Source organism: Cnephaeus nilssonii (genome assembly GCF_951640355.1).
Source record: "Cnephaeus nilssonii genome assembly, chromosome: 7".
NCBI lineage: Eukaryota > Metazoa > Chordata > Mammalia > Chiroptera > Vespertilionidae > Cnephaeus > Cnephaeus nilssonii.
Window position 1 is genome coordinate 83,829,499 of NC_137078.1, and position 23,678 is coordinate 83,853,176.

Sequence of the window (23,678 nt, forward strand, 5' to 3'; positions counted from 1 at the left end):
TTACGTCAGATTCGACATGGCCGGTTATCCCTATGGGCAGGTGAGTTTGTGAACGGCGGGTGAATCCAAGCAGGGGCCTAAAACCCCCGCTTTGCTTTCTCTCCTGTTTCTCTGTGCCCTTCCCATGCTGAGGTTGACTTGAGCGAGGTCTCGCGTGGATGAGAAGGGAAAAGCGATGGTCGGTTGCGCCCGTCGCACGTTACGCAGAACCGCACGTCGCGCACGCGAGGCTTTGGGGACCTGGTACCCCCCCACCCCCCCACCCCCCTCTCCAGACTCAGGCTGGGCTTGGCCTGGGCCCCACGCTTCCCCAAAGCTCCCGCAGGGCGGGTGCCGGGACGGGGTCCTGGACGCCAACACCGCGTTTACAGCACTGGTCCGCCGGTATCATTTGGGGCGCCGGATAAAAGCACACCCCCGACGTATTGCATCCGAATAATCAGGAGAACCTTTGGTTTTAGTTGACTCCACAAGTGAGCTTGTTTGACTACTTGGTCCAACACCTCCATTTCAGACCTAGGAAAAATGAAACGCAGAGAAGACACAAACTTCCCTGAAGTCACCAGGCAATTAGGCGGCATACCCTGGAGCTCTCAGCAAATGCTGCTTCTCCACTCGGCAACCCTTCTTGATCCAGCCACGAACACCCAGCAGGGCGATTCTGTGGCCACAGTCCGTTGTTGGATGGTAGAATGGTTGAGAGATTAAGTACAGTTTGGAGTCAGGAAGGTTCCCCCGAGCGAGGTATTTTGCCTTTCGGAGCCTAAGTTTCCAACTCTGTAAACAGGGCCAACCTCATACTGGTAGAGCTATTATGAAGAGCAATGAAGTGATGCGTATAAGCCATTTGGTCCTACTAAGAGTGTAACAGGTGTTACCTTTGCGTATTTTGATTTTTACTAGACTCCTAGAAGGTCACTGCTGGGAGGGCCCTCAAAATAGTCCCTTCATTTTAAAGAGGGCTCCTGAGTTACCCAAGATCACACTCATTTAGGAGATAAAACCCATGCAGGAAAAAAATGGTTAAACTATGTCATACGGGGTATTACAAAGTGCTCAATTGAGTATAGTTAACATGCCAAAAGATGGGACAAGAACCCTCCGAGGGAGTGCTGCTCGTACAGGTTTTGCACACAGTATTTGGATCTCCATTATCTCAGTCATGAAGACCTGGTAGGCATACTAGCAGGGAGTATTATCCCCAGTTTATAGCTGAGGAACCAGCCCAAAGAGGTTAAGTGGCTTGTCCAAGGTCATACATAGCAAGTGAGGGGATGAGGCCAGGGCTAGATCTTAAACTCTTTTCGTTGCATACTTAGCAGAGGTAGGAGATAGAGAGGCCAGCGTGGGCCACCATTAGGAGGAAGTACTATAACCTAGCAGTGTTTCCCAAGCTCCATTCTGTTTTCTGAGTCTTGTGAAATGTTAATAGGTATTGCTAATGGAGGAAGATTCTGTGGTTAAATAAGTTTGCAGAATACTCTGTGAAATAGAGCTGAACAGTTTCACCACAGGGCATCTCAGTATATCTTAAGCTTACTTAACCATGGGACACCGCCGCCCCACCCCCCTTTTTTAATGTGTAGTTTTTTTTTTGTTTTTGTTTTTGTTTTAATACTAGTATTCCTGAGAAACCTGGTTTGGGTAAACATTGTCACGGTGCATTGATTTTCAGTGGATGGTCTGCATCAGAATCACCTAGGAGCTTGTTAAAAAAGCACTCTTTGGGGTTCCATCATAGACCTGTTGTGCATCTAGGAAGTGCCTTATATTTTAATAAGCTTTTGGAGGTAATTTGTATTCGACCTAGAAGAAGTGACATAGAATTTAAGAGCCTGAACTTCCAGGTTGGACAGAATGAGGCTAGAATTCTAATTCTACTACTTAATAGTTATATGCCCTTAGACAAATTTATCTAAGGGCTTGGAGCCTCCGTTTCCTACTTGTAAAAAGAGAGGACTAATACTTCACAGGACTGAAATGAGGATGAAGTATGATAAAACCTATAGGAAGCTTGGCACATTGCTAATGCATAGTGTGTGCCAGTGCATGGTGGCATAGTTCTTACTGCTGCGATTGTTGTTATGTCATGCTGCCTGGGCCTATGCTCAGTGAAATATTGAAAAGGAGGACAGAGAAACATGTCTGGAATAGAAGTGCTTTTGTTTCCCCATCATACCCTTGTCTACCTCTTCAGCTCCTGGTCCGTGGTATCCCAGGAAAGGAAATGGGTTGTTTTAAAGCATCCAAAAGCGTAGTGCCACTTCTTCTAGAGGCTCCAGCTTATTATTAGGAGTCAGAACTAATTTTCCACTTCCTTTAGCCCAGGGTCCTCACGCATGACTATGTGTTGGAGTAGTAAAACTCAGGTACCCTTTGGCCCTGTGGAGGAGCCAGCATGATGGGTTTCAAAGAACTTGGTCTCCGAGGCAGAGAGATTTGGCTTCAAATCCTTGCTCTGCCTGTTCCTTGCAGAAAATTTTTGGAAAAGCCTGAGACTTCGTTTCCCCTTCTTTAAAAGGGGGTTGTAATGAGATAATCCATGTAAAGTGCCTGATATGGTGTTTTGGTATAATAATTATTCCACGTGGAAAAGGGATATAGATATATAAATTGTACAGACAGTGTATTAAGTATTAAATGGGACTAAGTGTAAGGTACTAGGACAGCACAGCTGGGATACCTACACTCAGTCTCCAGGGAAGGACGGTTTCCTAAAGGAGGTGGCATTTAAGCCCCAAATTGAATCTCCAGTAGGAGTTAGCTGGATGAAGAAAGGAATGTATTCCAGTAGAGGGAATAGTATGCTCAAAGGCCAGGAAGCAAGCGAGAGCCCAGTATTTTGGAGGAATTTAAGATTAGTCCATGTGCTGTGAAGAGGGAGAAAGGGGTAAGAAATGAACTGAGAAAGGTAAGCAAGGACCAGATACCTTTTTGAGGAGTGTGGGCTTGGTCCTAAGAGTAGTGAGGGAACTGCTGAAGAGTTTTCTCCCATTTGTGCTTTGGAGCTATTACCCAGAGCACTGTGGGAATGGGTTGAGGCAGGAGGGACTGGAGGCAGGGAGACCAGTTTCGGAGCTATTGAACTAAGCTAGGTTAGAGAAAACAGTGATCTGGTGAAAATGGTTTGAGAAGCATTTGGGAGGTAGAGTTGAGAAAACTTGGTGTCAGAGGGGAGGAAAGAGGAGGTGCCCAGGAAGGCACTAGGGCCTCCCACTTACTGAGATGGGAACACAGAGAGAGGAGTAGATTTGGAGGGAAGGCCAGGAGGTTGTTGGATACGTGGGTCTGCAGCTCAGGTGAAATGAAGCTGGAGGGAAAGATGGGACATTTGGAGTGTCAGCTCAGACATGGTAATTGAAATCTTGGGACACTTCCTGGCTCACTGTTTATTGGCTGCAGATTTCTGGACTTTAAATATTTTAGGAGGTTCTGCTGGTGAATGTCCCAGCCACTCCTGTCTCAGGATGGTTTAACCCAAGCATGTCAAACTCTCTGCCCGCGGGCCACATATATTTTTGCAGCCCAGCCAACATAATGGTATGTAAGAAACGTTTTAATAAAAGTTTTGTAACTTAATTTTTACAATATCCTGTTATACGTAATTATTAATAACGAACTACAACTTTCGCTAATGACTGATTACTATAATCGTGTTGCACTTATTTCCCTTACACGCCTTATGCGCAGGCGCACCATTTTTCTCCACTGATACTAGCAGCGAATATTTTAGCAGCTGGTTGACATGTCATTAGTCTTGTACTGAGTTGTTTGGTGTGCGCAACAGGAAATATTTCACTTTTGGAGAACAAGAAAAATAGGTTTATTTGCTTATTAATTTGTGCAGTTATTCAATGTCTGGTAAGTTAATGTTCAAGAAAAAATTAATTTTTATTAAAATGTTCTATTATTTTATGTTAATGATTACTCATTTATTTCAGCCCTTTGTATTCAGTATGTCTCTATCGAAATAAACCTACATTTCTATGAAAATTGAAGCTTTTTTTGTGTGTGTGTGGTCCACATAAACTTAAACCTTGTTTATGTGGCCCATGTCAGCCTTTGAGTTTGACATGCTTGGTTTAACCCCTTAGAATAGGCTCTAGCCTCCTCCAGCAGGCACTTGAGGGATAGCTCCGGAGAACAGACTTACCTTGGCAATGCAGCCTACTCTCTTCTCCATCAGGACTTAGCGTGGATCAACCTTTGACCCTTCTAAGCTTCACAAGAGTCTTGGACGTAGAAATATGAGCCCTCAGAGCCAAAAGAAAATAGAAGACTTTCTGAGTGGATTATTTGGGATGTGAGCTCCCACCACATGCAGGAATATAGACAGATTCCAAGATTCCAACAATGGCTGAAAGGTTGGACTGTAAGGTCTTTGGGATTTCTTACAATGCTGTGGCTCTCAAATTGGGTCTAGGAACTGGGGTGCAAAAAGAACAAGATTCTTCTGCATCTCCCTGATTCCTGCGCTGGAAACCTGAAAGAGCACTAATCCAACCCTTGCCTCTACACCCCTTTCTACAGTAGAAATCCATCAAATTTGACATGCATTTAGGACAATCCCTGGCATCGGCACATGGTAGACGCCCACACATTTATTGAAGAGTGTAGTGTAGTGGAGTCATGCAGATCCTGATTAGAATCCCAACTCACCTGTTTTAGCTGCATCATCACAGGCACAGTATTAAACTCTCTGCACCTTAATTTTCTCATCTGTAAAATGGAGATAATGCTGCTTTTTTAGGGAATAAAGCCACTCTTACAGGACTGAGGATCAGTGAGGGCCAATTGAACTGGAAGCATTTAGCAGAGCCTCAATGAATGTTAATTACCCCCCCCCCCCCCATTTCTGTGATGCTTTGGAAACCATGGTTACTGAACTCTTCCTGTCTTTTTTTTTTCTTCCCCTTTCATGATCTTGTGTTTATCAGCATGAAATGCTCTTGGGAAAACTCTTTAAAAGGCTGACAGCATGGAGTAGTATAAAAGAACCTGGAGTCAGGGATTCTGGTTTTCATTTCTGATTCAGACCTTTACTGACAACTTGATGACCCTGGGAACCCCTTTTCTAGCCTGGATTCTGTCTCAGTTGGTGGCTCCACTTCATATTCTTGTGCAGCAAGAAATCTGCGTCATTCCAAGCATTTTCCTTTCCCCCTCCTCCCTCCAGCTCTTCCCTAACCTAATTAGTTGCCAAGTCATGTCTAGTCTGTCTCTGAAATAGCTTCAGAATTCATCTTGTTCTCTCCATCTCCAAGCCTGCTATCTGGTTCAGGCCCTGCCAGCCTAGGGCTTAGCCTACTGCCTCTCCCTCTCTTAGGTCCTGCCCCCCCCCCCCCCCCCCCCCAGCTAGCTCATCCTCCACACCGCCTCTTGTTAATTCTCTAAACAAGGCTCTGATCTTGTTCCTTCCCACTGGAAACCCTTCTGTGGTTCTGTTTCCTCCAGCATAAAGCCCAAACTCTTCAGAGTGGTAGTTATTTGTTTAGATTTTTATGGAGGCTTGCAGGTGCCAGGCACTGTGCTGGATCCTGGGGTACTGTGATAAATGCGTCCCACTCTCTGCCCCTGGGGAGCTCACTGTTGCATGGAGAAGACAGCAACAGAAACTACTCTTAAGTCACTAATAACTCACCAGCTAACTGAAGTGCTGCAGGAGAGGTGTATAAAGAGCCTACCTCTCAGTTCTTGCCTCTGCCCCTGCTTTTTAGCTTATTACTTGACCACTCCATGCTTGCTCCTAGGTCGGTACCTGTGCCTTTGTCTCTCTTCTCCCTTCTGTCTGGAATGTCCTTTTCTGCCTTCCTGTGGGAGAAGTCCTATGCATCCTTCACTGCCAGCTTCAATATTACACCTACCTCCTCCAGGAAGCCTTCCTTGACCCACTTCATGAATTTTTCATCTTATTGCTCATTTATCATTTGACAAACAGAACAAAATTCCTCAGCTCTTGTCTCCTTGATAGTGTTTAAGTCAGTGATGGCGAACCTATGACACGCGTGTCAGCACTGAAAGGTCCCAGGTTCAATTCTGAGGCGGCCGCATGCTGAGGATGAAACATTTGCTGCTCCTGAGGATGAAACATTTGCGAAATAATGTTTTTTCCTCAAAGTGACACACTACCTGAGTTATGCTCAGTTTTTTGGCGAAGTTTGACACACCAAGCTCAAAAGGTTGCTCATCACTGGTTTAAGTAGATGTTTCTGGTGGCACTGATCAGACTATCATAATTATCTGTGGGTTCCTTGAGGACAGACCCTATTTAGTTTTGTGCCCCCAGGCCTAGCAATAATGTCATCACTTTGTAAATGCTTACTAAATGAAGTCTTTCAATAGTTGTGCACCTCAGTTTCTTCATCTAAAAATGCACCTACTAGTTTCTTCCTTTTTTCTATAAGAGGATTTGCCAGAGACCACTGCATTGACAGGAAAGTGCAACAAGGAATTTGGAAAACCATAAACCTTGGGCGTCAGCAGGGCTGATGCCAGCACAAATTGTTCTTACTAGGATTGCGGTGTCTAGAAGCCTTCCCTGACCTGATTATCTTTGAGTAAATGTTTACTGGCCTCTACCAACCTTCAATACTGTCTGCTTATTATGTGCTCTGCGTACATGCTATACTAAAAGCAATTGTATGACCAAGCTGAATAAAAACAGGCAAGACTAGGGCTTGTGGTTCCTCTCCCAAAAGAGGTTCCACCTGGCCCCCATGCTTAAAACTTATTTCTTGAGTAGTGTCTTCATTGTGCTTTGGTGCTCCTGCAGTCCCTCCTAAGCCCACTGTGCAGGTCATAGCAAGTGGCGCCTGAACAGGGACTTGAAGAGAAGGTTCGCCTAAGGGGAACGAAGTGAAAGTGGAAGTTCGCTGAACGCACAAGCCTGTGCCAGCTGCAACCGTAAGTGGACGGGGACTTTTCTGAAATTAGCCAGGCCATTATGGGGCAGAATTCAAGTGAAGGGGAAAAACATTATTGCAGACTGTTGGCTTACATGCTCAAGGAAAAGGGAATTAAGGTGTCAGAAGGTACTCTCCTACAGTTTTTGCATATCATCATAGACATAATCCCTGGGTACATTAGATGTAGAGTGTTGGGAAAGAGTAGGACAGAATTTGAAGAGAGCTCATCAGCAGGGGAAAACTTGCCCCCAAATTGTTTCTCCTTGTGGAGCATGGTATTACACTTGCTGGAACTTTTTAGAGAGGCAAAGGAGGATAGACCTCCTCCTCTTACGCCCTCCGCTCCTACCACACCTACAGAGGAGCAAAAAGAAAAATTGGAGGAATGGCTTTCATGTCCTCCTCCATCTCTGTGTTCTGATCCTGAAATATTGATTCACCACTAATAGAATCAGCTGTTCAAAAAGCTATCCAAGAGGGATTAAGAGACATGACGGTGGAGGAGAGACTTGCTTTTCCTGTTATAGAGGTAGCTAACCCACATAATTCAAATCAAATACTAAGACAGCATGACAAATTTGACTTTAAAATGATAATGGCTTTTCGTGAAAGCATAGTACAAAATGGTCCTACAGCTCCCTTTACTGGTGAAATCATGACTAACATTTCTGATGCATTCCTGCCTCCTTTTGATTGGTACTCTTTGGCTCGTGCAGCCCTAGATGGAGGGGACTACTTGCTGTGGAAGGAAGAATTTTTAGAGAGATGTCAAGAGCAGGATTGTACTAATCGAGGGCAGAATGTTCAAATAACTTTTGAAATGTTAGCAGGACCAGGACAATACAATGACTTGCAAAATCAGCTAGGTATGTGCAACAAGCTTATGAGCAGATTAGACTTTGTGGAAGAAAAGCCTGGTGGGCTTTACCAGCTAAAGGGGATCCTGAGGGAGCTTTTATTAAGTGTATGCAGGGACCCACGGAATCATTTTCTGATTTTATGGCTCACCTTACTTGAGTGTGAGATGGCAAATACAGCATGTAACAGCAGGAGACACTTGATTCAGCAGCTAGCATATGAAAATGCCAATGCTGGTTGTAAAAAATGTCTGATACCTCTAAGAAAAAGTGGTACTATTACCGAAATGATTCAAGCATGTCAGCTTGTAGAATCAAGCACTTTTCAAGCAAACTTACTAGCTGCTGCTGTAACAGCGGGGAGTAAAAAATGTTTTAATTGTGGGAAGCCAGGACACTTCCTAAAGCAGTGGTTCTCAACCTTTTTAATGCCGCGACCCTTTAATACAGTTCCTCATGTTGTGGTGACCCCCAACCATAAAATTATTTTCGTTGCTACTTCATAACTGTAATTTTGCTACTGTTATGAATCGTAATGTAAATATCTGTGTTTTCCGATGGTCTTAAGCGACCCACAGGTTGAGAACTGCTGCTGTAGAGCCTAAGACCACAGATATTTACATTACGATTCACTAACAGTAGCAAAATTACAGTTATGAAGTAGCAACGAAAATAATTTTATGGTTGGGGTCACCACAACATGAGGAACTGTAAGGGTCACGGCATTAGAAAGGTTGAGAACCACTGTCCTAAAGGAATGTAGGCAGCCAAAAAGGACTCAGGCTGGCGGACAACAGAGGAAAGGCGAGAGCATTCCACCTCCCACTTCAAACAACGCAGCTGCACCCTCCTTGTGTCCTAAATGTCAGAAAGAAAATCACTGGGCTAATCAATGTAGATCTGAATTTCATAGAAATGGGCAGCCCTTATATGAAGGCATAGGGAGTGGCCAGCCGCAGGGAAATGGCAAAAGGGGCTTTCCCCAGCCCCGTCAACAACAGGTGGTTTACGCCCTGCAAAGCCCACAGTGAATTCCCTCATCCAAGCCACTCCAGGGAATGCAGGCCTTAATCTCACCAACACAGCTTGGCAAGCTGTCCCTATGGGAATTGGGGTCTGTATCACCAGGAATGTTAGGATTAGTTTTAGGAAGAAATGGAAACACTCTGAAAGGACGAACTGTTTTGCCTGGAGTCATAAATTCAAATTATAAGGGAAAAATCAAGGTAATACTAGAATGCAAACAGATTATGCAAGTTGCCCCAGGACAAAGTATTGCTCAACTCCTACTCATACCTTATATTCAGCAAGGTAAGGCTATAGATAGAAAAAGAGAAACACAAAAATTTGGAAGCTCAAATATCTATGAAATTAGTAAAACCCACCCTATAATTAATTTAAAAATAAAGGGAAAACTAAGGGTTTAGTAGACACTGGAGCTAATGTCAGTGTTATTAGTAAAGAATTCTGGTCTCCAAATTGGTCTATAGTAGAAACTATGGGATCTATTACAGGGGTCAGAGTTCCTGATAATACTCAACGTAGTACTTCAGTGTTAAAATGGCAAAATAAGAAAGGACAAACAGAATGGTTTCAGCCCTATATCGTCTCCGGAATTTCAGTCAACTTATGGGGCTGGATGTTTTGGAGGGTTTACAAGCACATATTGTTACTGGCAGGGATAGCAGTTAATAACTCAGATGGAGAATCAAACTGGTCAAGGTTTAGGGAAAAATAATCAGGGGATTAGAAAACCCATTCAAGCCAAAGGGAACCCAGGAAGACAAGAAGTAGAATATCAACCTTTTTAGGAATGGCCATTAATCAATCTACTCACCCTCATGCTAATCCTATACAATGAAAAGATAATAAACCTATATGAGTAAATCAATGGCCGTTAACCAAGAAAAAATTAGGTCATATTCATGAATTAATACAGGAACAACTGAAGGCTGGCCACATAGAGCCTACCAATAGTCCTTGGAATACTCCTATATTGACAATACCTAAGAAGGCGACAGGAAAGTGGTGGTTGTTACATGATCTTAAAGCAGTTAACGCTACTATACACACCATGGGAGCCTGACAGCCTGGACTCCCAGCGCCTTCACAAATACCTCTAAATTGGTCTCTTATAGTAGTAAATCTCAGGAATTTTTTTTTCATCATTCCCTTGGAACCTAAACAAAAATTTGCCTTTTCAGTACCATCCATTAACAAAGTAAAGCCTATGAAAAAATATCAATGAAAAGTTTTGCCTCAAGGAATGGCCAATAGCCCCACCTTGTGTAAAAAGTATGTTGCTCAAGCTATTCAACCATGCATTATCCATTAAATGGACGACTTGCTCTTGGCAAGCCAACAGGAAAAGCAGACTTTAGCAATGTTTACCCAATTAAAGCAGCGGTCACCAACCAGTGGTCTGCGGACCACTGGTGGTCTGTGAGGTCTGAAAGGTTGGCGACCGCTGAATTAAAGAAAAAATTTCCTAAATAGGGCTTAAAAATTGCTCCAGAAAAGGTACAAAGAGAAATGCCCTTCAAATACTTAGGAACCATAATTAAAAACCAATGTATTAGGCCTCAAAAGGTAGAAATACAAAAAAAATTGCCTTAAAACCCTGAATGACTTTCAGAAATTATTAAAGGACATTAATTGGTTAAGACCTTATCTAAAAATCTCTACAGAAACAATGACAAATTTATTCAATAACTTAGGGGTGACACTGATCTTTCCTCACCCCAAACGACAGATAAAGCTAGGGAGTAGTTACTAAAAATTAAACAGGCAATATCCTCAGCCCAAGCAGCATGGGTACAGCCCAAGTTGCCTGTGTTAGGACAGATTAATCCTACTACAAACAGTCCCACTGGGGTCATCTTCCAAAATAAGGCCTCTCCTGCTATTATTAAGTAAATTCATCTAGGGCAGTGATGGCGAACCTCTGACACGCATGTCAGCACTGACATGCGTAGCCATTTCTGATGACACGCGGCCGCTGAGGCGGCCGCATGCCGAGGATGAAACATTTGCTGCTCCTGAGGATGAAACATTTGCGAAATAATGTTTTTTCTCAAAGTTAAACACTACCCAAGTTATGCTCGGTTTTTTGGCGAAGTTTGACACACCCAGCTCAAAAGGTTGCCCATCACTGATCTAGGGCATCAAACCTCTAAAACTGGTTACGTATATAGAACTCATGGCTCAATTAATGCCTCAACTCAAAAAACACTGCAGGCAGCTTAAAGAAGAAAAGCCCCAGTACATTTATCCTCCCCTTACCGGGAAGTAGTTAGAAACCTTATTTCAGAATGATTTAAATTGGCAAATTGGAATAAGTGAATATTCGGGGGCACTTAGTTGTCACCTACTAAAAGACAAATTACAATTTTTATATTACACCCCTATTATTATAATACCAAAAAATACTAGACAGGAACCTATTCCTGAAGCATTAACTATTTTTACTGATGGCTCCTCTTATGGTAAGGCTGCTTATCATACAAAAAATTCAGACCAAGTCATCCACCCTAGTCACACTTCTGTACAAAGAATTGAATTAAAGGCTATCAAGGCTGTATTGCAAAGTTTCCAGAAGCCTCTCAATATTTCTAATTCTCTCTCTCTGCTACTGGCCTAGTAAACAAAATTGAAACTGCTCGATTAAAATGGCTCAGGGACCCAAGTCTATACTATTTAAACAGTACAGCAAATTGTACAGCAAAGACAATATCCCTTTTATATTACTCACTAGAGGCCTGGTGCACGGAAATTCATGCACTTGGGGGTCCCTTAGTCTGCACCCTCTTGCAGTCCGGGACCCTTCGGCTGATGTCCACCTGCCAGCTTAGGCCTGCTCCCCAGGGGATTGGGCATAAGCTGTTAGTTGGACATTCTTAGCGCTGCTGAGGAGGCGGGAGAGGCTCCCGCCACCGCCGCTGCGCTGGCCAGTCATGAACCGGCTTCTGGCTGAGCAGTGCTCCCCCTGTGGAAGCATACTGACCACCAGGGGACAGCTCCTGCATTGAGCGTCTACCCCCTGGTGGTCAGTGCATGTCATAGCGACCGGTCATTCCCCGTCGATTTGCATATTGCCCTTTTATTATATAGGATTATTATATAGGATGTGAGGGCTCATACCACCCTGCCTGGTCAATTAACAAAACAAAATGCATATGTCAATCAGTTAGTCGTTTCATTACAGCAAGCCACAGAATCTCATCAGCTTTTACATTAGCCTGCCAAAATATTATCTAAATAATTCTCAGTCACAGCAGGCTAAACAAATTATCAAGGAATGTCCCACTTGTATGTTACATCTGCCTCAAGGGCCTAATACAGAAATTAACCCTCGAGAATTGAAAAGGGACCATATCTGGCAAATGAATGTAATGCATTATACTCCTTTTGGACATCTTGGGGCATTGCATGTTTCTGTAGAAACCATTTCAAAGGTCCTTTGGGCCACCCCATCTACAGGGAAAATGGCAAAACAAATCATTAATCATTGCCTAATTGCTTTTGCTGTCATGGGAATTCCAAAAATTATTAAAACTGACAATGGACCTACATACACAAGCTGTCATTTCCAGCAGTTTTATACAAAATGAAAAATTCAACACATTACAGAAATACCATACAACTCCCAAGAACAGGCAATTATAGAACACCAACATCAGTGGCTAAAATCCCAACTTGGAAAACAAAAAGGGGAAATACTAGAGAAATCTCCCGTAGGTAGACTACATCAAGCCTTGATTACCTTAAATTTTTTCACTTGTAACATTGATGGTAAGACCCCAATGAAGCTGCACTGGTGTTGTGATGAGCCAAAGGAAAAAGGCTTGGTCAGGTGGAAGGATCCTGAGTCTGATTTATGGAAGGGTCCCGACCCTTTGTTAACATTTGGTCGAGAATATGCTTGTGTATTTCCAGGAAACTCCTCCAAGCCTGAGTGGATTCCTGTAAGGAACATCATACTTCAACATGGATCCACGGAAGGAACTGACCAAACTATTGAAGACCATGCACCGGGAACCTCAATCTGTACCCCCTCAACCTATACCCCCTCAACCTGTATCTCCTCAACCTGTACCCCCTCAACCTGTACCACCTCAAACTGTACCACCTCAAACTGTACCTGAGGCCGCAGACAATCAACCACTCTGCCCCCAGGTAGCATTAGCCCCAAGCAACGTGAGGAAGATAAGGAGTGGGAGGCGAACGAGGCAGACCAGAGAGAGTCTGGAAATGACATGGGGGATGGTGAAGAAGACAATTCATAAAGCTGAGAAAGTTTGTGAGGACACAAGAATCCCGAGAACACCTGAGAATGTTTTCCTTGCCACGCTAGCAGTCGTCAGTTGTGCGGTAATACTACTAGGGGTACATGGGGAAGTGTATTATACTTATGTTCCTGACCCTCCATGGGTGAGACCCCTTACTTGGGCTAATTCCCCACATTACATGACCTAGTATAGTCACCAATAATACCAAGCACCTTGTTCATCCCCAGGGGGGACCACAGGTAGGACAAGGAAGTATCTGGGCAAACTATAATTATACGGGTGTCACCACACAGCTTCCCTTTTGTATGACAGAGAATCAAACTACTGCACCTTTGTGTGTAGAATTAAAGAGAGGTCTTTGGTTAGCATGGACACCAAAGGAAGAGGGGGCAAAAGCCCACATACATCTACTCTCCCTGGGTGCTCCTGGGAGAGGTACAGAAAATGTAACATGAATAAGATGTCCCACCTAAGCCATTATGTAAAAATTTTTATAAATGGTACCCCACAGGGGAAGAAATTAATTGGCAAGACTGTTATAGTGCCTACTCCACCAACAGCAATCTTAATAATAGTTTTTCTTTTGTGAATTGGTGCCCCCTGGGTCTGCATATAGTAGCAATCACACCTTAAAATGGAAAGGGACTGCGTCCTACCTGTATATTGAATCTAATCACTCCACTTTGTGGCATGGAGGAGGATTTGTTGGATCTCAATTACAACATGATCATTGGCCTCTACAAAACACAATGGAAATTAGCTGCTGCACTTGCACCTATAGAATGGTATAGTTATCACTATGGCTTAAATAACTCTACTCATACTTACATCTTATGGGGAACTCCCAATAAGACAGTACTTGCCACCGCCTGTGTATTTGATCTTTTTGTACTCCTCTCAGGCCCCACCCAGGTACGACTTAATACAAGTCAATTGTATAAGGTATCATACACAGGCTGCACACTATCCCATTGTGTTAATTCTACCTATTGAAAGGATTCCCTCGTGATATTAAGACAACCTGCTTTCGCTTGGGTTCCTACTAACCTAACCGAGCCTTGGGAATCTCATCAAACCTACCAACTATTACATGACCTAGTAAACTTAAAATGACAAAAAAAATTCCTTGGAATGTTAATTGCAGGACTCTTTGCTCTAGTATTGTTACTTCTGTGAGAATTGCTGTTTCATCCATGGTACAAACTGTTCAAACTTTTCAGTTTGTACAACAAGTTTAGAAAAATGTAAGACCTTATCCATACAAAAAAGAATTGACAGTCAATTTGAAATAGAATTATTGGCACTAAAATGTACAGTTCTATGAATGAGTGATAAAATCCACAGCAAAAGCTACAGTGTCATCATAATTTTTCCTAGATTTGTGTGACCCCCATTCCCTATAACAGCACCTTACACCCTTGGGAATCAGTAAAAATTCACCTTCTTGGTACTTAGGGTAAAGGTAACACAACCCTTGATATTTTAGAATTACAACAACATATTGCACAATTATCCTAGTCAAACTTACAAACTAGTTCCTTAGATGCCTAGCAGCAATTTAAAAAGGATATGGAAAAATTCAATCCTTTTCATTGGATCTCCCTACATTTACCTTTTAGCATAACCACTATTGTCTTTCTTATTCTTGGGCTTGTGTGTTTATTTTTAGTCTGCAAAATGCAAATGAAGTCTTAAAAAGACTCAAGCCCTACAGACAGCATACACTTTTCAAGATTTATTAAGAAAACAAAAAGGGGGAAATGCCAGAGACCACCGCATAGCAGCATTGGCATGAAAGTGCAACAAGGAATTTGGAAGTCCATAAACCTTGGGCGTCAGCAGGGCTGATGGCAGCACAGATTGCTCTTGCTGAGATTGCGGTGTCTGGAAGCATTCCCTGACCTGATAATCTTTGAGTAAATGTTTACTGACTTTATCGACCTTTAATACTATCTGCTTACTATGTGCTCTGCCTACATGCTTTACTAAAAGCAATGTATGACCAAGCTGAATAAAAACAGGCAAGACTAGGACTCGTGGTTCCTCTCCCAAAAGAGGTTCCACTTGGCCCTCATGCTTAAAACTTATTTCTTGAGTAGTGTCTTCATTGTGCTTTGGCCCTCCTGTAGTCCCTCCTGAACCCGCTGTGCAGGTCGCAGCAAGGATTGTTGACAGGATTCTGCCAGGAGCATTTGTGTGTATGTGAAAGTGCGTTGTAAACTGTACACGTGAGGGCTTTAATGCAGGGCAGAAAGAAAAGGGTTTGGTTGCTGCCAGGTTGCACCATGCCCCTAGAATGTGGTAGGGAAGGCCAGAAGATCTGTCTGGCAGCCCCTGCTTTGTTGGCCTTGGGTGCATTTCCGAGGGTGCCCTATGCCAGAGCAGTTTATGGCTCTGTTCACAGGGCTTATTGTGAAGCAGCTACTTCCTGGCTTGGTGTCCAGCCTGTTCTTTGGGTGTGCCCAGACTTTGCAGTCCCCACCCCCTTTTCTATCCTACCCTGGAATCCTGTTCCCAATTGCTTAAGGAAAATATGCTGTAGCAGGAGCAGTGGGAGTCTTTGGGTTTGGGTGTGGGTGGGGAGTGATCTAGCTCCGCCTGTACCTTCAACTCATCCTATATAATAAAAGCCTAATATGCAAATCGACCGAATGGTGGAACGACTGGTCGCTATGATGCACACTGACCACCAGGGGACAGACACTCAATGAAGGAGCTCCCCCAGCCCGCAGGCCCCAGGTCAACTAGGGCAGGTGCCAGCGGGGCCCTCACCCCCCCCATCACCCTGCTGGTCATCCCGCAGAGGTAGGCTACAGGCAGCAGCAATGGCGGGGGCGGGGGGGGCTGGTGAGTGGTGGCACCAGGCTGGCCAAGGTGGATGCCAGCGGGGCCCCGACCCCCGATCGCCTTGCTGGTCTACCTGTGCACGATTTTGTGCACCAGGCCTCTAGTAGTGTGATATGAACAAGTCCCTTCCCCTCTTTTGGCTGAAGAGGTTACTAGTAAATTGGGTCGTCATCCCTCTCCAACTCCCTTGGGAATCATTTTCATTTTTAGGTCTCAGCTCAAATGCTGCTTTCTTAGGGAAACCCTCCCTGATTTCACCATCTCATTTGTGATCCATAGCACATGACTTATGCGTCCATTTTAAACACCTGTTTCCTTATGCGGGTTTGTTAGGTGTTATGGAAAGGATTTCCATGCCTTTCCTGTTAACTGTGAGCTCCTTCAGAACTTGTCCCTCTCCTTTATATCTCCGCCTGAGTTTACTGCACAGGGCTTTTCTGATGATGATGATAATAATAATTTAATGATGGATTTATTGATCATTTTCTTTATGCCCGACACTGTTGTTAAAACTTTTTTTTTCCTTTGTTAATGGCTTTTAGACTAATACCTTGCTCTTCTTACAGGCCCTCTCAGAAAGTGGCGACCAAGCGTCGGGAGGGCAATATGGCAGTGGGGTACCCCCTGGTGGCGGTTATGGAGGAGGTCCTGCCCCTGGAGCGCCTTATGGATACCCTAACCCTGGGGGCTTCCCCTCTGGAGCTCCAGGAGGACCCTATGGTGGTGCAGCCTCAGGGGGCCCCTATGGTCAGCCACCTCCAAATTCCTACGGTGCCCCACCTCCTGCGCCTTATGGACAGGGACCTCCTCCAGGTAAGTAGGGATTTGGGGCTCCAGGTGCCTCTGACCTCGGTCTCGGTTACCCAGGGCCCATCCTTGTCCTTCCTGTAATGTGCAGGCAGCCTAGCATCTTGCTTCTAGCTTCAGCTTGCATCAGTGGAATAAAAGTGTTTTAGTTAGCTTTGCTGTGGTCACAACAGCTCCAGTCTCTCTGGCTACAACAGCAAACAGTTCTTTCTATTGCTTGCTCACACTTACTTCCTCTTGCTTACATGTCAGCAGCTGTGCGTTTGGCTGCTGAGATTCTGCCCCATGTGTCTTTTCTTTCCAGGCTCCAGGCTGGAGGAACAGCCGTTATTTGAGATTTGTTCTTGTTGCAGATAAGAAAGAGCAGGAGAGTCAGCAGGAATGCGTGATACCTCTTAAAGTTTCTGCTTTCAATAACTATATCTCCCATTCCTGTTCTCTTGGCCAAACCACACCCCCTGGCCCAGCCTCTTACCAATAAGATGGGAGTGGATACTCCTCATGGAGGGGCTCTGTAAGCCACCAGGCAGTGGAGAGGATGGGGGAGACGGTGGGGGCAGGGCATAGGTGAGCAAATAATTGGAGATAATACAGCCTATCATGGGAAGAAGCCCCATTTCTGTGTAACGGAGACTGACTACTATATGTGGAAAGGCAAGGTAGTGTAGTTGTTGATAGCTTGGGATTTTGAGATCAGACAACCTACTGACCTGACCAGATTACTTTACCTCTTTAAGCCTTAGTGTTTACATCTGTAAAATGGGTGAATATCCCTCAACATTGTTAATAAGGATAAAGTAAGAATGTACAGGTAAACATGAGCACAGTGTCTGGCATGTGAGAAGGGCTTAATAAACAGTATTCTCTTAGAAGATTCGTACTGAGACATTCTTAGCAAAGAGGTGTTCAGCATTTAATGTGATAGCAGATATGGCAAGGGCCTTACCACTGACAGATGCTGAAGCAGGCAGATGGTGAGATGAGCTAGGGGCGGGATAAAGAGCAGAGATACTAAAGGTGAGGTACTGGACAGCATGGGGAGGAAGTGGGGGCTTGGTTATTCAGTGGAGGCAGAGAATCTTGGGTGAGGGTTTCGGGCTCTGAAGATTTGAGTGGTCTCAGGGGCCAGGGGAGGTGAATGCCCACTCCCCGGTTTCCTCCCACACTCATTCAGTCATCCTCTTCACCATATGCTGTTCCCAGGAGACCAAGCCAGCAGCAAGGCAGCCTGGAACCAGTCTGGTGCACCTGAAGGGCCTCCTGGGAATGGCTTGCTGGGAAGCTGCAGCATCTTAGCAGATGTACCCAGGCAGGAGGCTCTGAGGGGGATGTTCAGACCATGGGGTTCTAAACACTGAGCTGTGGCATTTATCTTGTCAGAGCCCAGAGCTTCTGGCCATTTGCTTTCAGCTCAGCAGCTTCATGGTGGACTTCCTCATCCTTTCAAAATCTTGTCTCTGAGCCTACATGAGGTCACTGTAGGGAAACCTTACATTGGAGGCTTATCCCTCCAGGGCCTGAGGCCAGAGATAATCTCTGGGGCTGCAGAAGAAAGGAAAGATGTGCCTTAGGCTCTTAGCTACTCTCTAACTCTTCACCCAGCCGGCCACCCACCATTGCCACCTCTGCAGTGCAGCTAGTGGCCTCCTGGAGCAGTGCTTTAAAGTGAGATCCATATGTCATCTGCAAAAAAGAATGGGACTCCACCTGAAGCCCCACCTCAGCCCCACTGAATCCAGGAGCTAAGGTTGGAGCACCACTGCTCTGTAAGACAGGGTTGACCAGTAAAGGTGCCCCACTGCCCACTGGAAATATCCGGATGGCACTCCAAACCCAAAGGGCCTTTCCAGCCTCCTCACCTGAATTGCTTCTCCCTCCCATCAATCCAAGACCCCTTAGAGTACTCTGAACATACTCTGTGTCTCTGTGTCTTTTCTTCTCCCTGTAACAGCTCTGTCATCCTTTCAGATCCAGTTTACTAAGTATTCCTTCCTCCGTGGAAAAGGGACTGCACATATTCCAGGCCTTTTGCTAAAACTTTCTGTTGCTGTTATCTGATTTTATCATCACAACCACCTCAGGAAGCAAGTCTGAAAAAATGAAACAATTAGTCTAAAGTTGCACAAACTAGCAAGGGTCAGAGCTCTTTGCTTTCAGAGCCCGGGCTCTTCTGTGCAAACTGCAGGGGCACCTGTTACAGAAACTGTCCCTCTGTGGGCTGTGGCCCTCACCCTCCATGGCAAAGCTGCTGTTTTAGGAAGGACGGCGGTGGGGCAGCCTAATTTCCCATTCAGAGAAGCTAGATAGTCCCTCCGGCAAGCAAACCTCCTGGCCTCATCTGTGGGGCTGGGTGGTGGTTTCTGTGCTCCAGTAGGGCCTGTGGCTGTCTATGATACCGCCCGTGTGAAGGGGCCTTTTTTGTGGCCAGATAAGTCATTAGGTTTAGCAGTACTGTGTAACCGTGGCCTTTCCTAAGTTAGTCTTCTGTGCTTCTCCACTTTCATTTATCATCCTTTGCCCTACTCTCCAGCTCACTCCACATGTCTTTTCAAGTGAGTGATCCTTTCCTCCATCTACTGACAGACGCACAAAGCTACTTACGGTGCATACTCCCAACAGACACAGCAGCACTAATAACCTGCAGTCACATAGTGCTTAGATTGTAGCAGGCGCTGATTTAGGGTTTTCATATACTTATATCTTCATAATTTATGAAGTAAATGCTACTGTGGCCTCATTTTACAGATAAGAAAACGGCTACGCAGAGAATTTAAATCACCAGGGCTATAAAAAAATGGGGGTTGGGGGCTGAGGCTCTGCGGGGTCTTGGGTTGACAGGAGGAAGAAGCAGTTCAGGTGAGGAGGTTGGAAAGGCCTTTGGTCTGGAGTGCTGTTAAACTGAGACCAGCTCAGCACGGACTGAGCACTTTCCCTCTCTGTGCCTGCCTCTGTGCTAGCCCCTGGGGGTTCAGAGATGAGTTAGGCTCCTGCCCAGAGGTTGCTCCAAGTCTAACCAGGAAGGTGGTTTAAAAACATGTACACGGTGGAGTGAGCAGGGCCATAAAAGAGAAGGAGTAGGTCCCCTCAGGTCTTTGTGGATAGAGAGAACCCCTAGACAGGGAGGCACTTAGACTGGCTCTTACCAGCATTTCTGTGATTGGCCTTGAGAGCTCCGTTTGACTCCCTGGTTTGCACCCTTCCTGCAGGCGGCCCCCCTCCCAATGTGGATCCTGAGGCGTACTCCTGGTTCCAGTCAGTGGACTCCGATCACAGTGGCTACATCTCTGTCAAGGAGCTGAAGCAGGCCCTGGTCAACTCCAACTGGTCCACATTCAATGACGAGACATGCCTCATGATGATAAGTGAGTACCAGCCCTTCCCTGTGGGCTCAGGCTCGGGGCAGAGCCACCTGATGTCTGACAGTAGGTGGGTGACCATTCTCAGAAACACTGTTTAGCCAGGGGGGATTTCAGACAGGAAACTGGGTTCAAGGAGAGATCTAGACTGAGAGCGCTTCCCCTGAGATCTTTTCTCGAGTTCTAGGCCCTGCTGAGTCACAGGCTGACTCCATTTCCCATTCTTCAGAACGGGACTCCATGCCCTGGTGGGAGATGGCAGGGAGGGGGTCATCTGCCAAGCCTGCAGAGAAAATGCAGCTCTGGAAGGGGTGGCCAGGGGCGGGGGCTGCTGTGGCACTCGATGAAGTGTCTTGGGGAGAGGCATCTGGGCCTTGCGTCTGTGGTTCTGTGAAGTCTCCTGTTCCATCCAGCCTGAGGAGAAGGGCTGCCTCCGTGGAGAAGGGCTGCCTCAGGACCCTTGGCCCTCAGCCCTGAAGCCTGCCTTCCCTCTTTCCCCGTCTCCCCAAGACATGTTTGATAAGACCAAGGCAGGCCGCATCGACGTCCACGGCTTCTCAGCCCTGTGGAAGTTCATCCAGCAGTGGAAGAACCTCTTCCAGCAGTTCGACCGAGACCACTCGGGCTCCATCAGCTACACAGAGCTGCAGCAAGGTGAGGTGCAGTGTTCTCTTCGCTCTCTAAGCAGAGCAGGGCCTTTTCTCTAGCTCAGTGGTCGGCAAACTCATTAGTCAACAGAGCCAAATATCAACAGTACAACAATTGAAATTTCTTCTGAGAGCCAAATTTTTTTAAACTTAAACTATATAGGTAGGTACATTGTTATTAACTTAATTGGGGTACTCCTAAGCTGGCCTTTGCTAAAAACTCAAAGGGCCAAAGAGCGGCATGTGGCTCGCGAGCCGCAGTTTGCCAACCACTGCTCTAGCCTCTGACTACCAGTGTCCACTGCCCTGCTAAATACAGCCCTCAGCACAGACTTACTCCTCTCCTTTTGTGGCCTGGCTGCGGCTTTGAGCCAAGACCTGGGGCAGGGGAACACCTGGGTCCGGGGTCAGGGCTGGACTCCTGATGATGGGACCCCTGGCAGTGCTAGGTGAGACAGGCCCAGCCTACAGAGCCTCAGGGATGGAAATGTAGTAGCCCAGGGTCCTGTGAAACCAGGATGTGTGGTGTGTGTGGCTCTCTCCGCTCTAGTCTCTAGCATGCAGAATGGGAAGAGCCTTGATGGGGGCTCAGAAAGATGACTTCTGTTCCTGGCTCTACCAGAAGGCAGTTACCTTCCCCACTCGGGCCCGGACCACTCTAAACGCTGCAGTTGGGTAAGATGATCAGAGGCCACAGTTCCAGGTCTGGTTCCAATTCTGACTCTAGAGCAGCGGTCGCCAACTGGTGGTCCATGAGATCCGAAAGGTTGGCGACCGCTGCTCTAGAGGAAGAGTGTTCGTGGTCTGATGAGAACCTGACAGGCAGCTTTGCCACCTGAGAGAGGGAAAGGGATCCCCAGAGAACCCAGCCCCTTGTCCTGGCTGTGGATTTCAGTCCTACTAAGGAGTTCTGTGGTGGGGAGGGGAAGAGCTCACCATATCTGCACCCTGGCAGAAGGGAGAGGAGATGGCCTGTACTGATCACCTACTCTTTTGCAGAGTAAGGGTGATGTTATCACAACCAAACTAGTAGTTATTGAATGAATGTTGGCTAAGCACTGTAATAAGTACTTTCAGCATGTTACATTATTCATTCTCTTCATGTGCTAGGTACTGTTTATTATCTCTCTCTTCCCCATCCCCCACCCCTTAGATGAAGGGTCCCTTTTGATTATCCTTTTATGGATGAGAAAACTGAGGCATGGCGTAGGTAGCACACTCTCGGGCCACATAGCCAAAGGAGAGATGAGACTAGCCTGGGGCAGTAGATTATGCAGAGAGGGAGGGAGGGAGGGAGGGAGGGAGGGAGGGAGGGAGGGAGGGAGGGAGGGAGGGAGGGAGGGTGACAATCTCCCAGGCAGAGGGACATGGGCAGCGGCACGGAGGCTGTGACCTTGGAACTGCCCACAGCCTTGCCTGGGTCGATGATGATGTTTTTATTATTTGTAACAACACTTACTGAGCGTCTGTTATGTGTCAGGCACTGTGCCAGGTGCTTTACCTGATCTCCTTTCATCCTTAACTGAAACTGACCAGGTAAGTATTGTTCCCATTTAGAGATGGTACGACAGAGGACTAGCGAGGTTAAGTAACTTGCCGAGGGGCTGTTTTGACTCGCGAGCAGGTCCTCGGGACCCCTGTGCTGTGCTGCCTTGGCTGTCCGCCCGGTTAAGTGGTCCTAGGGGTCTCAGACTCCTTCTGTAATGTGGACGAGTCAGAGCTGAGCATGGGTGGCCTGGTGTCATTCTGGGGCCCCAGGAGCCCCTGACTGACAGATCGGAATGGAGATTTAGAGAAGGGACAAGGCCTTCCAGCTAAGGGGGCATCCAGGCAGAGCCCCTGTTGTGCTGCTGCCATCCTGGACAGACCCTTGGGACTTCTGTCCTCTTCCTCCTTCGGTGCTTGATCCCTCAGAGTCCCCTGAAGTGCTGTGCTCTGTGGAGCTGGTCGATGGCAGTGCTCACGATGGGTTTTTGTGTCTGCTCTGTGTACCCCTCCTCTCCAGCTCTGTCCCAAATGGGCTACAACCTGAGCCCCCAGTTCAGCCAGCTCCTGGTCTCCCGCTACTGCCCGCGCTCCGCCAACCCCGCCATGCAGCTAGACCGCTTCATCCAGGTGTGCACCCAGCTGCAGGTGCTGACCGAGGCCTTCCGGGAGAAGGACACAGCTATGCAGGGCAACGTGCGGCTCAGCTTCGAGGACTTCGTCACCATGACAGCTTCTCGGATGCTCTGACCCAGCCCATCCGTAGAGAGTGGTGTGCACTGGGGCACCTCTCCTGGCTCTTTGGAGTGGGAGAAGCATGTGGGCCGCTCGCCTTTTCCTGCTCCTCCTGATACAGCGATTTTGCCAAGAGGGCTGGGACCCCTGTGTCATAGCCACCAAATAGTGGGTCCTGGGCTTGACGTAGGAGAGGACTGGAAGTTCCATGTCCTTTCAGCCCTGAGCATAGCCTAGCAGCAGGAGCAGGAGGTGCCAGTCTTTATGATCGGCTGGACTCCAGCCTCTCTTTCCCTTCGGTGCCCTGACGTAAGTGTTCATCAGTGTTTTACTATGAGCACCTATCTCCCCGCACCCATTCTGTCCTATCAAATGAAGCCAGTTTCTCCAAAGTGGAATCTGACCAAGCATGGGAGAGAGGGACCAGGGGCTTGCATTCCACCACCCCCGTGCCCACAGTCCGTGTGTGTCCACTCCTAGCCACCTGGGGCTGTCCCTGCTCGGGGAGTTTGGGCAGTCTGCTCGCTGAGCATGTTGGGCCAGGCTGCTGCACTCCTCAGCTCGGACCCCACACGTGCCCACCACTCTCTGCCTGGCTTCAGTCCCCAGGGGCCAGTTGCCACCTCCCTCTGCCAATGCCCTTTTCATTCGGAGCCAAAAGTTCAGTGAAACTGTAAGCTTCAATAAAAGGATGAACTCTGTTCCACATTTTCCACCATGCCTTCCCAGCTAAGGTTTATGTGCTCATCTG

The 23,678-nt window shown here is 46.5% G+C and overlaps 1 protein-coding gene across 3 annotated transcripts; it reads left to right on the forward strand.

Annotated features, from left to right (window-relative positions):
- On the forward strand, positions 1 to 23,628 carry PEF1 (penta-EF-hand domain containing 1). 3 transcript variants are annotated; one of them, XM_079776374.1, is made up of 6 exons: positions 6 to 6,903; positions 12,698 to 13,132; positions 16,464 to 16,710; positions 19,911 to 20,066; positions 20,571 to 20,714; positions 22,713 to 23,628. In XM_079776374.1, exons 2-6 carry the CDS (start codon positions 12,749 to 12,751, stop codon positions 22,940 to 22,942), a joined length of 1,161 nt encoding a protein of 386 aa, XP_079632500.1. In that variant the 5' UTR covers positions 6 to 6,903; positions 12,698 to 12,748; the 3' UTR covers positions 22,943 to 23,628. The 3 variants fall into 3 exon arrangements, with proteins under 3 accessions (XP_079632501.1, XP_079632500.1, XP_079632499.1); XM_079776375.1 differs by lacking the exon at positions 12,698 to 13,132 and having other exon boundaries at positions 1 to 40; XM_079776373.1 differs by having other exon boundaries at positions 6 to 13,132.
- The last annotated feature ends 50 nt before the right edge of the window (positions 23,629 to 23,678 follow it).

Excerpts from the sequence above, each read along its gene's own strand:
- PEF1 (XM_079776373.1), top strand. The coding sequence starts at position 12,749 with ATGGATCCACGGAAGGAACTGACCAAACTATTGAAGACCATGCACCGG. Across the intron at positions 13,133-16,463 it reads TAGCAGTCGTCAGTTGTGCG|GCCCTCTCAGAAAGTGGCGA; the intron begins GTAATACTACTA and ends CTCTTCTTACAG. Across the intron at positions 20,715-22,712 it reads CTACACAGAGCTGCAGCAAG|CTCTGTCCCAAATGGGCTAC; the intron begins GTGAGGTGCAGT and ends CCTCCTCTCCAG.